This window comes from Macrotis lagotis, chromosome X (genome assembly GCF_037893015.1).
Source record: "Macrotis lagotis isolate mMagLag1 chromosome X, bilby.v1.9.chrom.fasta, whole genome shotgun sequence".
Lineage (NCBI taxonomy): Eukaryota > Metazoa > Chordata > Mammalia > Peramelemorphia > Peramelidae > Macrotis > Macrotis lagotis.
Genome location: NC_133666.1, coordinates 553,864,383 through 553,878,889, shown reverse-complemented (window position 1 = coordinate 553,878,889; position 14,507 = coordinate 553,864,383). Strand labels below are relative to the sequence as shown.

The 14,507-nt window shown below is 35.5% G+C and overlaps 1 protein-coding gene across 11 annotated transcripts in view; it reads right to left on the bottom strand.

Annotated features, from left to right (window-relative positions):
* VPS13B (vacuolar protein sorting 13 homolog B) overlaps window positions 1-14,507 on the bottom strand; it is a 1,326,809-nt gene that overhangs the window by 890,314 nt on the left and 421,988 nt on the right. The window contains exon 21 of one of the 11 annotated variants that reach the window (XM_074200578.1): window positions 2,506-2,633. The exons of the other annotated variants lie outside the window; for them this stretch is intronic. Coding sequence (XP_074056679.1) covers window positions 2,506-2,633 — 128 coding nt within the window. The remainder of the gene's footprint in view (window positions 1-2,505; window positions 2,634-14,507) is intronic. 11 annotated transcript variants of the gene reach the window in all.

The window sequence follows — 14,507 nt, the reverse complement described above, 5'->3', positions numbered from 1 at the left end:
TCTCTTTGTCAAATTTTTTATGACACATTTCTTCAAAAAAGAAATAGGGAACTGTCAGTCTTACATTTGGTTCTATTTCCTAACATTCCACTGCTGAGCTAAATAATATGAAATTATGAAATTGTGATTCAATAAGTCTTAATGACATTTTTTCTTCCTTGATTCTTCTCAAGATGGATTTTCTATGGATAATAATTCTTGAAACTCTTGAAGATCCTGTTTTTGTCACTGAATGCTAAATATGGATCATAAATGATAATGAAGTGACTAGAGAAAGTAGAATGAATATCTGTAGCATAACTAAGACTCAGAGCTAGAGTAAAACAGAAACAAAAAACTAAATATTGCCACAGAGTGGACCATTAGCTTGCAATGAAAATCTTCCTCCAACACAAGAGATTTTCAAGTGCTGAATGGAACACCTCAAGAGGGAAAAGATTTCCTTTTATCAAAGTCTTTAAGTAGGGGTTAGATAGCAATCTGAATGTATTATAGAACAGCTGCTCATTCTAAAGAGGATTGAAGGGGAAGCTAGGTGGTGCAGTGGATAGAGTACTGGTCCTGGAGTTGAGGACCTGAGTTCAAATCGGAACTCATTCACTCACACCTAGCTGTGTGACCTTGGACAAGTCAGTTAACCCCACTGCCTTGCAAAAAAAAGAAAAGGATTGGGTTAGATGATCTCTGAGTCTCTCCCAAGAATTCTAATACTATGAAATACATATCTTTAATTTTGGATTTAGTCAAGGAAAATCATTAAATAATTCATTTATTCCAACTGTGTTCCTTTCACATGCCAGAGATGTGCTTAAGATGCTGAAAGCCAGGATTCAGCAATATGTGAACCACAAATTACCTGGCATGAATATTGTTTTTTGAAGAGGCAGAGGAACTAAAGACCAACTTGCTAACATCCCCTGAATTGTGGAGAAAGCAAAGGAGTCCAGAAAATATCTAATTCTACTTCATTGACAACACTAAAGCTTTTGACTGTGTGGCTCACAACAAAATGCGGCACATCCTCAAAGAAAAATGAGCACCAGATCATTTTACTTACCTACTGAAGAATCTATATACAGGCCAAGAAGCAACAGTGAGAACCAAATATGGAACAACTTCTTGATTTAAGATTGGAAAAGGAATATAACAAGACTGTAATACATTGTCATCTTATTTATTTCTATGAAGAGTACATCAAGTGAAATACCAAGTTAGATGAATCATATGCTAGAATAATGCTTCCAGGAGAAATATCAACAATCTCAGATATGCAGATGAACCCACTCCGATCACAGAAAAAGAAGAATCAAGAATCCTTTTGCTGAGGGTGAAAGGGAAGTATAAAAGCTGTCTTGAAGCTAAATATAAAAAAATCTTGACAAGTCCCATCACTTCCAGAGCAAATAAAGGGAGAAGAAATGGAAGCAGTGAAGGATTTTGTATTTTATATTCAAAGATCACTTGCTGATGGTGATGAAATTAAAGTCATGAAATTAAAAGATGTTTATTCCTTGAAATGAAAGCTATTGACAAATCTAGACAGCATACTTACAAATATCACCTTGACAACAAAGGTCTATCATCAAAGTTATAGCTTTTCTAGTAGCAAGGTAAAGCTATGAGAGTTGGACTATAAGTAAAGCCAATTACTGCAGAATCCACACTTGAATTTTGGTGCTGGAGAAGACTTTGAAGAGTTCCTTGGACAGCTAGGAAGAGATCAAATCAATTCTTACTTAAAAAAAATTAATTCAGGCTATTCTCTGGAAGGTCAACTACTGAGCTGAAGCTTAAATACTCTGATCACATAATGAGAAGTTGGGACTCACTGGAAAAGAACCCATTGCTGGGAAAGATTGAAGGCAAAAGGAAAAGGGGACGTCAGAGGATGAGATGGATAAATAGTATCATAGAAACAATGAATATGACTGTGAGAGGACACAAAGGCCTGGAGAGTCCACAGGATCGTGAAGATTCGGGTATGACCAAACAACAATAAAATTGATTCTGATTCTATTATTTATTTTTAACAAACATTAACAGTTAAGTATATAAGAAAAATTAATATTTAAAAATAAATATTAATGTCAAGTTTTCAAGAGAGTCCCATCCATAAGAAATTTTCATTATCATTTTCAAACAAGAGAAACAATGCATTCAATGTAATAAGAGAAGAACAATTTTCAAAAATTTTAAATTAGAGTGTTAAAATCCAGAAAATGATAAGCATAAGGCCTGGAGCTATGATTCCATGAGTCCATGTAACTTTTAGGTGAGGAATCTCTGTATATCAATAGAAGACAGGCTATTGGGCAGTGAAATGTCTTGAGCAGGTTCAGGGTCATAGAGAGTCACTGTGTGTCCAAAAGCACAGTGCAAGGCCAGGACTTCCTAGAGGGAAGTCTCAGTCCCACTTACCCAATCATCCTGCTTCTTCAATGGAGGAAAAAAGGCATAAAAATAGGAGAGGACATTTCCCCCACCCCACCCCCGCTTTTGTTTTACCTGGAGTGTAAGCCTCTTAACTGCATTCCACACTATCCCAATAAACTCTTTCATTCTTTCCTCAGGACTTCTGCAGGTTTCAGTTATACTCATCATGGTTTTCACTGGTACTGACAATGGTCGTGATTCTAAAGAAAAGAAAGAACTTTTAGTTATCTGAAGTATGTATTGTTAGCTCAGAGAAAAAACATTTTCAAAATTTTTCAAGATCTTTCCTGGAAACTGTGAAATTCAATATTTTATAAACTAAAAAAACTCTTAGCAAATGTTGGACCTTAATTGACATTTGTTATATTTGGTACACAGGCTTTCAATTAAATAATGTGTGAATTCATTCAACATTATCATGAAATAGGTATTCCTGCAAGTGAATTTTCCAAATGATTGAAACTTGCCCTTCTTCAAAGATTCCTTTAGTTTTTGTTTTGTTTTTGTTTTGTTTTTAGGTTTTTGCAAGGCAAATGGGGTTAAGTGGCTTGCCCAAGGCCACATAGCTAGGTAATTATTAAGTGTCTGAGACAGAATTTGAACCCAGGTACTCCTGACTCCAAGGCCGGTGCTTTATCCACTGCGCCACCTAGCTGCCCCAAGCTTGGTTAGATATTGAAGATGCTAAGGTCATCCTCTGCATCTTGAGCCACCACTAATTGTCTGAACTCTGTCTTGTCACTGGAACATGATGACTTTCTTTTTTTTTTTAATTTTTATTAAAGATATTATTTGAGTTTTACAGTTTTCCCCCAATCTTGCTTCCCTCCCCCACCCCCACCCCACAGATAGCACTCCATCAGTCTTTACTTTGTTTCCATGTTGCACCTCGATCCAAATTGGGTGTGATGAGACAGAAATCATATCCTTAAAGATAACAGAATTCTCAGAGGTAACCAGATCAAACCATAAGACATCTGGGTTTTTTTTCCCCTGAATTAAAGGGAATAGATTTACTTTGTTCAAACTCCACAGCTCCTTATTTGGATACAGATGGTACTCTCCTTTGCAGACAGCCAAAAATTGTTCCCAATTGTTGTGCTGATGGAATGAGCAAGTCCTTCAAGGTTGAACATCACTCCCATGTTGCTGTTAGGGTATACAGTGTTTTTCTGGTTCTGCTCATCTCACTCAGCATCAGTTCATGCAAATCCCTCCAGGTTTCTCTGAAATCCTGTCCCTCCTGGTTTCTAATAGAACAATAGTATTCCATGACATACATATACCACAGTTTGCTAAACCATTCCCCAATTGAAGGACATTTACTGGATTTCCAATTCTTTGCCACCACAAACAGGGCTGCTATAAATATTTTTGTACAAGTAATGTTTTTACGCTTTTTCTTCATCTCTTCAGGGTATAGACCTGAACCAGTAGTGGTATTGCTGGGTCAAAGGGTATGCACATTTTTGTTGCCCTTTGGGCATAGTTCCAAATAGCTCTCCAGAAGGGTTGGATGAGTTCACAGCTCCACCAACAGTGTAATAGTGTCCCAGATTTCCCACATCCCTTCCAACAATGATCATTATCCTTCCTGGTCATACTGGCCAATCTGAGAGGTGTGAGGTGGTACCTCAGAGAAGCTTTAATTTGCATTTCTCTAGTAATTAATGATTTAGAGCATTTTTTCATATGGCTATGGATTACTTTGATCTCCTCATCTGTAAATTGCCTTTGCATATCCTTTGACCATTTGTCAATTGGGGAATAGCTTTTTGTTTTAAAAATATGACTCAGTTCTCTGTATATTTTAGAAATGAGTCCTTTGTCAGAATCATTAGTTGTAAAGATTGTTTTCCAATTTACTACTTTTCTTTTGATCTTGATTACATTGGTTTTATCTGTGCAAAAACTTTTTAATTTAATGTAATTGAAATCATCTAATTGGTTTTTAGTGATGTTTTCCAAGTCTTCCTTAGTCATAAATGGAACATGATGACTTTCAAAGAGAGAGTAAGGCTATTGACTTCATGCAAATCTGCCTCACTTAAATCCCATTTACACAATAAACAAAATACATTACAATACAGTTCTTGTTGCAAGAGAAATCAGCAGGGATTATATAAAAAAAGCAGCCCTGAGTGAACAAAGCCAGCAAATGAAGGTCAGCTTACTGAAGTCAGAGCTTATACACATTTTTCTGGAGTGGCCACAGTGAAGGTAAGCCCCATGTAACTTGTATAGATTTTGCAATCAAAACTAATGTAGTCAACAAGCTTGAATGCCTAACAAAGGGAGTAAACAATAGAAGCATGACAATACAATTGACACTTGCAGAAAGATGCTAAGCCACCATCATCAGTGCCTAAACTCCCATCATACAAATTTTATGCAGACCTGGAAACCCTTATCATCAATCAATCTAAAGAAGACAAGCTTATAATTCTGGGGGACTTTAATGCTAGAGCTGGTTCAGACTAGCAGAGATTATAGGAAATACTTAGAAGGAATGGAGTTAGAAAGAGCAACAGTAATAGTCACCTAATACTGAAGACTCCTGTACCTCATGACTTCTTATCACAAACACTATCTTCTGTTTACCTAAATGCAACATAACTTCCCAGATGCACCTTTGCAGTAAACATTGGTATCTAATAAACTATGTGATTGTAAGGAGAAGAGACAGATAAGGATGTGAGAGTGACAAAGGCAATGTATGTTGCAGAGTACTAGAAAAAACTAAATTAAAAAGAGATCAGGGCACATAGATTTTGTTTTAAACATCAGAACATGTTTACTTAAAATAGGAAAGAGACTAACTAGCAAATTGGTATTCAATAATCTGCTCTGAAAATATATCATTTTTTTAATATTTAATTTTTTTATTTCCCCAATTATATATTTCCAATATTCCAAGATAATTTCATTTCTCCCTCCCAAACTTCCCTTCCTCTATCCTACGATAGCAAGTTATCTGAGATAGGTTATACATGTTACACATATTTGCATATTAGTTGCTCTGTGAAAGAAGAATCAGAAAAAAAAGGAAAAAAAACCATAAGATAGAAAAAAGCAAAATGTAAATTTAAAAAGATGAAAATAGTATGCTTGATCTGCATTAAGGTTTCAGTTCTTTCTCTGGATATGGATGGCAAATTCTGTCACAGGTCTTTAAAGATGTCTTTGGTTGCTATACTTCTGAGAAAAGTGAAGTCTATTATGGTTGATTATAACAGCGTTGCTGTTAAGGTATACATTGTTCTCCTGGTTATGCTCATTTATTCACATCAATTTGTGTGTTTTTGTAATTTCCAAGTTTTTCAAAAATCTGACTGCTCACAGTTTCTTATAGAGCAATAATATTCTATTATATTCTTCATATACCATAACTTGTTCAGTCATTTCCCAAATAAATTTCAATTTCAAATTCTGTCTTTACAGAAAATAGTTGTTATAAATATTCTTGTACATATAGGTCCTTTTCCTTTTTTGTGTGATCTTTTGATATACAGACTTAGAAACAGTACTACTGTGAGATCTATGCACAACTTTGCGCACAGTTCCAAATTGCTCTCCAGAATCAATTCACAAGTCTACCAACAGTGTATTAGTACTCCAGTTTTTCCATCCCCTTCAACATTTCCCTTTTCTGTCATGTTAGTCAATTTGATAGTTATGAGGTGGTATTTGCAAGCTGGTTTCATTTGCATTTCCTTAATAAGTGATGCAGAGCATTTTTTCATATGATTATAAATAGCTTTAATTTCTTTATCTGAAAACTGCCTGTTCATTTCCTTTGATCAGTTATCAATTGAGGAATGACTTTTAGTGTTATAAATTTGATTCAGTTCTCTATAAAGTTTAGAAATGATACCTTCATCAGAAACACTGGCTGTAAAAATTGTTTCCTAGTTTTGGGCTTTGCTTCTAATCTTGCTTGTATTGGTTTAGTTTGTGAAAAATTTTTCAATATAATGTAATCAAAATTATCCATTTTTCATTTTGTAATGTTCTCTATCTTTTCTTTAGTCACAGATTCTCCTCTCCATATCTGACAGGCAAATGGTTCTATGATCTTCTAATTAGCTTATGCTATCACCCATTATGTCTAAATCATGTACCCATTTGTATCTTTTCTTTGTCTAGGGTGTGAGATATTGGTCTGTCTAGTTTGTGCTGTACTTATTTCCAGTTTGCCCAACAGTTTTTGTCAAATGGTGAATTCTTAACCCAGAAGCTGGAGTCTTTAGGTTTATCAGAAAGTAGAGTTATTTACTACTTTGTCCTGTGAGTCTAAACCATTCCACCGATTCACCACTTAGTCAACATCAAACAGTTTTAATAATTGCTGTTTTATAATTTAGATTTAGAGCTGAAGTGGCTAGGCCACTTCTCTTTGCATCATTTTCTATTAATTCTCTTGATATTCTCTAGCTCTATAAAATAACCTTTGGGTAGTTTGATTTGTATGGCACTAAATAAGAAGATTATTTTAGGCAAAATTGTCATTTTTACTATATTACTTCAGTCTACCCATGAGCAAGAACTAATATTCTTTCTTCCAGTTGTTTAGATCTGACCTTATCTGTGTGAAAACTTATGAAATTATATTTGTATCTGATCTTATTTGTATGAAAACTGTTTTGTAATTATATTCTTATAATATTTGGATTCGAGGGAGTCTTGGGAGATAGATTCCCAAATATTTTTTATTGGCTACAGTTGTTTTGAATGGAATTTCTCTGTTATCTTTTGCTGCTGGGTTTTGTTGGTAATGTGTAGAATTGCTGATGATTTATGTAGGTTTATTTTATATCCTTCAACTTTCCTAAAATTGTTAAAAGTAGTTTTTTGGGGGATTTTCTGGATCAGACTAAGTTTACTTAAAGTAGGAAACATTCTAACTAGCAAATTAGTGTCTTAATAGTTCTTCTCTAAGACTAAGTCTCTTAAAATAAGGATAATTTTAATGTCTTTTCAGCATTAAATCAAATGTTAATCTAGTTTATAGTAATTTAAAAAATTCTAAAATAAGCCCAAATCTATATTTTAAACGTAATAGCAATACAGAAGTAAAAATGCTGCAAAGCAACTTAATTAATTTAATATGCTAAATTAATTTTCCAGTTTCTATCCAGTGAATTTCCTCTTTTAAGCTACAGCTTAATTTCATCTGGGTCAAAAGACACGTGCAAAGCAGCAATCTAATTTACTTGCAGAGGGTAGAAGGCCACACAGTTAGGCAATTATTAAGTGAAACTTTTTTTAATATTTAAAAAAATGAACAACAAAGATTTTTTACGATAGTCTAGGAATTCTTAGATATATGATGACAATAGTCTTTTATAACATATTAATCCTGATGACTAGATTTTCAATAATAAGCAGAGAAAACTGTGTTAAGTGTTAATTTCTCAAAGGAACAACAATGATACACATAGTTGAGTGTTTCTGGATGGTTAAGTTATTTTGGAACTACATCTGCATTCATTATCCTGCAATGAAACTGTGTATATTGTGTGCATTTTAGAGTCTGCTATAACATAATAAATCTCATACACAAATTAGAAGTCCTAAAAAGCCACGAGCTATATATAAAAGAACCACATGTGATATCACTGCAAAAGAACAATTATTCTTCCAAATTTGTGATTGTGCCAACAGAATTACAAAATCATGAAGAAAAAAAATATTTTCCCATTTAGAAAGAAACAACTTAATAAATATTATTTGTTTTTAAACATGTCCAATTATTATTGGCAAACCATCTGTAATAAATTCTAACCTATTATTTTTTTAAAGCATGGCTTCTTTCTTCTTATAGGTTTGGAATAGATTTTGCTTTCAAATATTTTGTATTTTATAACATTTAATGAGAGGCAAATGGCTGACATTAGAATGGTATTTTTCAAAAAGAATTATAACGAAGTCTACAAGAAGGTATTACATAGGCAGGCAAGTACGATGTAAAGGAACTCTAATTCTGCCAATCTTCATCCATAACACTTGTCTTATTCAAACTTTGCACTATTCCTAAGCAATAACTTCCAACTGTATTCAAATGTTTGGTGGATTTATAATATTTCTACTAAGGATTGCAGTGCAGCAATCAAGAAAACATATTTATTGACTAAAAAGAACTATACAAATTTACCATTTAAAAAAAATTTTGTCTTTTCTGTTTATACTGCCTAGATTTCCCTTATAAACTACTCCTCCCTCCTGAATCATCATGAAAAAAAAATAGAAAAAAATTCAGCAAAACCATAACAATGTCCATATTAACTGACCCCTCCTCCACCTCTGCAAAGATGAGATAGGTGACACAATGAATTGAGTGCCAGACCTGTAGACTGGAAGACTCATCATTCTAAGTTCAAATCTAGCCTCAGACACTTAAGTTGTATGAAGCTGGGTTAGTCATTTAACTCTGTTTGCCTCAATTTTTCATCTGTAAGATAAGTTAGATAAGGAAAAGGCATATCTATAAAGTATTTTTGTAAAAAAAAATAGCAAATGGGATTATGAAGAATCACTGAAAAGTGACTTGAAATAGAGTACACAGGCCCTGCCACCCTCTCACAACTCTACAAAGAGATGGCAGATGACTGATTACTCACCACAAGCAAAAATGGAGTGAAATGGGGGTAAGGGCTGCACCAGAATTAAAGGAAAGAGAACTGGAATCCAGCTGGGTTCAGTCCTGACTCTCCAGAGGCTACTTGAGGAAAAATAGGAGCCTTGCGAAAAGTAAATTCCTGGGGAGGCAGAGCCAAGATGGCAGCAGGAGAACAGCCTTTTCTAAGAACTTTCTCCAAAATATTTCAAAGCTTTAAAATTATGACTATAACTATATTTTGAGAGACAGAAGTCACAGAAAGATCTAGTGAGGCAATTCTCTAGCCCAAGTTATACTGGAAAATAGTGGGAAGGCTCTGTTCCACATGGTTGGAGGGGGGGCAGCTGCTCTCCAGAGAGAAGGAGCTCCAGCCTTCTGGGAACAGCCCCAGGGCACCTGGGTCCAGCAGAGCCCCAGCTCCTGCAGTAGAAGCAGTTTCCTAACCTGCCACTACAGGGAGCACCAAGCAAAACTAGTAAGATCAGTGGGGAAACTTCTGCCAGACCAAGGGCAAAACCCAGGCCAGCATGGCCCTCTGCACAGCCCAGATCCCAGGAAACAGAAGCAGGCCTGTGGAGCCACCCAGCAGGAGCCATCAGTAAGAGCCACCAGCAGCTGATCCCAGAGTCCCCAGAAGCTAAGAGGGTGAGCTGAGACTGTTGAGGTCTCTCCTCTGTCCCTGGGTCAGGACTCTGGGACTTTGTCTATATTCAGACCCTGGTCATAGTTTCACCATTGCCATAAAACAGAGACCCTCCTTACAGCTACAGGACAAAGGGGTATGTATGCATGTGGTCCCACAGACCAAAGAACAGGCCAGGAGAGCAGTCAGAACCTCACATACTGAGGTCCTTACAGGGGAATCCCAGTAATACTCAAAATCTCAGGAAACACCCCAAAACCAGGGCACAGGCTAGGGAAATGAGTAAACAAAAAAAATAAAGGAACCTGACCATAAACAATTATTTTGGTCCCATGGAGGAATTAAAAAATACACTCAGAAGATGAAAAAGTCCAAGCTTCTGCATCTAAGGACTCCAAGAAATATAGAACATGGGCTCAAGTTATGAGAAAGTTCTAATCAAGTAAGGGAGGTAGAGAAATGTGAAAGATGCAGGAAAAACATGAAAACGAAGTCAGTAGCTTAGCCAAGGAGATCCAAAAAATGCTGAAGAAAACAACATGTTAAAAATCAGTTTAGGTCAAATAGATAAAACAGTCCAAAAAGTTAATGAGGAGAAAAATACCTTAAAAAGCAAAATTGGCCAGATGGAAAAGGAAATAATAAAACCCTCCAAAGAAAACAACTCCTTCAAATGTAGAATGGAGCTAAAGGAAGTTGATGACTTTGTGAGGAAACAAGACAAAATAATTCAACACCAAAAGAATGAAAAAACTGCAAGAAAATGTGAAATATTTCATTGAAAAAAAAACAACTGAGCTGGAAAACAGATCCAGAGAGACAATTTAAAAAGTATTGGGCTGCTTCAAAATCATGATCAGTAAAAGAGCCTTCACTTCATTTTTAAAGAATTTCCACAGGAAAATTTCCCTGATATCCTAGAAGCAGAGGGAAATAGGAATTAAGATCCACCTGATCTCCTCCTGAGATTTAAAAAAAAAAATAACCCCCAGGAATATTAAAGCCAACTTCCAGAACTCCCAATTCAAAGAAAATATTACAAGTAGCCAGAAAGAAACAATTCAAATATCATGGAACTACATTCAGGATCACACAGAACTTAGCAGCATCCACAATAAGGGCTAGTAGAGCTTGGGATATCATATTCTGGAAGGCAAAAGAGCTTGAAATGCAACCGAGAATCAACTACCCAGTAAAATTGAACATCCTCTTCCAGGGGAAAAGATGGACTTTCAATGGAACAGGGGAATTTGAAATGTTCCTTGTTGAAATGACCAGAGCTGAGCAGAAAGTTTGGTCTTCAAGAACAGGACTCAGGTGAAGCATAGAGGGGGTGGACAAGAAGGGTAAATTATGAGGGACTTGATGATGAACTGTGTGTATTCCTGCATAGAAATATGATACTGATAATACTCACAGGAATCTTCTCATTTATTAGAGCAGTTAGAAGGAGCATATGAAGACAAGGCAAAGGAAGGAGCTGAATATAATAGTATAATATAATGTATAAATGGAGTCAATGGGTGAAAAGGGAAAGCATAAAATTTTAAGGAAGGTAAAAAAAGGCTTAAGCTTTAATTCATAAGCTACTACAAAAACTTTACAACTTAGTGAGTTTCAATATTGCTTTGAGCTAAAGAGAAAGAGAACCTGAAGGGTTAAAAAACCACTGAACCCCAATAAGAGAGAGAACCACATGATGAATCACATTTTCTTCTTTAACAAGATAAAGGAGGCGAGTTTCTTAGAAGAAAATAAAGTTAAGCAAAAAGAGACAATTACAATCTGGACTAAAAGAGAATATTACAAACAGCTAAGAAAAGGAAAAAGGAAACAGCAATAAGATATTTCTTTTTTTAGTCACTACTGGTAAGGTTCTCAATAGGTGATCCTCCACCTGGAAGACGGTCAACTCCAGGAGAGCCAGCGTGGCTTCAAAGGGGTCAAGGAACAGTCGATAAAATATTTGCTGCCCAACAATTCCTGGAAAAATGCCAAGAGCAGAACTGGGTCCATATACATTTGTAGATCTTACAAAGGCCTTTGATACCATCAGTCAAAAGGGTTTATGGAAAATAATGTCAAAATTTAGTTGACCGGATAAGTTCATCAGTATTGGAAATTAATTTCATGATGGTATACATGCCCAGGTTCTAGATAGTGAACGATGCTTTTGAGATTTCCCAGTCAACAATGGAGTGAAACAAGGATGTATCCTTGCTCCCATACTTTAGTATGATGTTTTCAGCCATGTTATCAAACACCTTCACTGAGGATGAAAATGGCTTTAAGGTCAGCTAGAGCACTGATGATAAATTCTTCAACTTGAAAAGGCTTCAAGCCAAGACCAAAATGGAGGGAGTGTTGGTGCATGGTCTTCTGTTTGCAGATGACAGTGCACTCCACGCAGCCTCTGAAGCTGAGATGCAACAAAGTATGGATTGATTCTGTGCTACTTGTGCTAATTTTAGCCCAACAATTAACACCAAGAAAACACAGGAGCTCCATCAGCCAGCACTACATCATCCTCCACATCACCCTTATTGTAGAACCATTGATGACAGCATATGGAGAAGTTTTGAGTCCTGTGGACAAATTCACTTATCTTGGCAGTGTTCTTTACAGGGAGGTACACACTGACAATGAGGTTGACACTCACATTGCCAGAACTAGCTCAGTATTTGGAAGGCCTTGAAAGAAAGTATAGAAAAGAAGAGGTATTAGACTGACTACCAAACTGAAGGTCTACAGAACTATTGTGCTGACCTCATTGCTATATGCTGGTGAAACCTGGACAATCTACTAGAGCCAGGTGAGGAAACTGAATTGCTTCCATTTAAATTGCCTTAGGAAGATTCTGAAGGTCACCTGGCAGGAGAAAACACCAGATAGTGAAGTCCTTTCTCGAGCTAAACTACCCAGTATTTCAGCATTACTACAGAGAGCACAACTACGATGGACTGGACACGGCATTAGAATGCCAGATGTTTGCTTCCCAAAAAAACTCTTATGGTGAACTCACACAGGGCAAGAGCTCACAAAGAGCTCAGAAAAACTGATACCAAGACACCCTATGTCTCATTGAAGAATTTTAGAACTGATTACAGCTTGGGGGACACTGTAACAGGAATGTCCAGCATGGTATGCCCTTATCAGTGAGGGGGCTGTGCTGTATGAGGAAGGCAGAATTGAAGAAGTTCAAAGGAAACATGACATCCCTAAGTTTAGAATGTGTTTACACGGACTATTTGTGCCTGATCTATGGTAGAGCATTCTGAGCTTGTATTGGTCTAATTGTTTCAGTGATGTTGTTTTAATCTTCTTGGATAACAAAGGACAAGAACCAACAAACTATAAGGTATATTCACTGTGCATGCATACTGCTAGGCATAAGTAACATCTGCCCCAGAGTGTGACCAAGGTCAAGCACATGACATCCTATTGTGAAGTCAAGTGGTTTTATAATTAAAAATACAGAGATACCTACAGGGATCCCTTACTGCTAAATGAGGTTTATAATAACCAATACAGAATGGAGAACACTTTAAACAGTATAACAAAAATTACAAGATTTGCTTACAATATTTCTCTGTGTCCAGAGCTCCCCTGCATCAAAAACTTGAAACAAGTAAGTATGTGTATATGTATGTGTGTGTGTGTGTGTATTCCCCCCCCCATTTTTCAGAGTTGACCTGAAACCTGGGAGCAATTAACGAAATAGTATGTCAACAACAAAAAGTAATTCTTGCTTTGAAGGTTCAAGTAATTATGTCAATGGTTAATTGGTAACAGTAAACAGGTATAATGCTATATCATCAAATTTTGTCAAATGATACCTAATTACTGATGTTCTTGAAATTCAAAATCTCCAAAATGTCAAAGATTTCAATGTTTTCAAAGGGTCAAGAACATCTGTTCAATTGTCAATGAGTAATTTTGATAGTAAATACAAATGTCTCTGTTAAAGTTCTTTCCATAAGTAAACTTCCAATTTTCAGGGTAAAAACTCTCACCAAAGAAAATCAAGCTCTAATCCTGTTCAGCAATATCAGATGACCTTTGATATTTTGATATTAACTAAAAGAATTGGAATGAATAAGTTTAATATTCCCTTTGATCAGAGATTTTCAATTCCATGAAGAAGCGCTGGACAAAAACTAGAATTTGTGATTTCACTCAATGTTGCATGTATTAGTTATATCAAAAGAGTGCTTAACAACAGTCAAATGGTATCAAGAAGTTTTTAAAGTTGTGCTTTCCTAACAATGGGACTCAATGAACCTGTGATCTTTACCTTTTTCTTTTTTTCTTAATTTTTTATTTATTTTGATCTTACATACAAAAAAAATTCCATAAACACACACAACATAAAAAGAGGATTTAATTTAAAACCATTTATTCCCATTTCACACGGTTTACTTTTTTGGATAAACTATTTAATAAATACTACACATAGTTTGTAAAACTATTTTGCTTTTCAGTGTTACCTTTTAAGTTTTCTTGTTATTGCTGTTCTCTGATGAGTTTCTATCTATACTTCTATTTATCAGTTCTTTCTCTGGAGAAGCATAGCATCTTCCTTCATAAATCTTTTATAATTTATTTGAGTATTTCTAATACTTAAAATGAGTGAGCCAAAGGTCCTTTACTGTATAACAATGTTCTTCTGGTTCTTCTCATTTCATTCTTCATTATTACATGAAAGTCTTTCCATTTTTTTTCTAAAATCAGTCAACTCATCATTTCTAATAGCAAAGTAATATATAGAATATTACTAAGTATGTTGCCTCTTTTGTTTGTTCTTCATTCTAG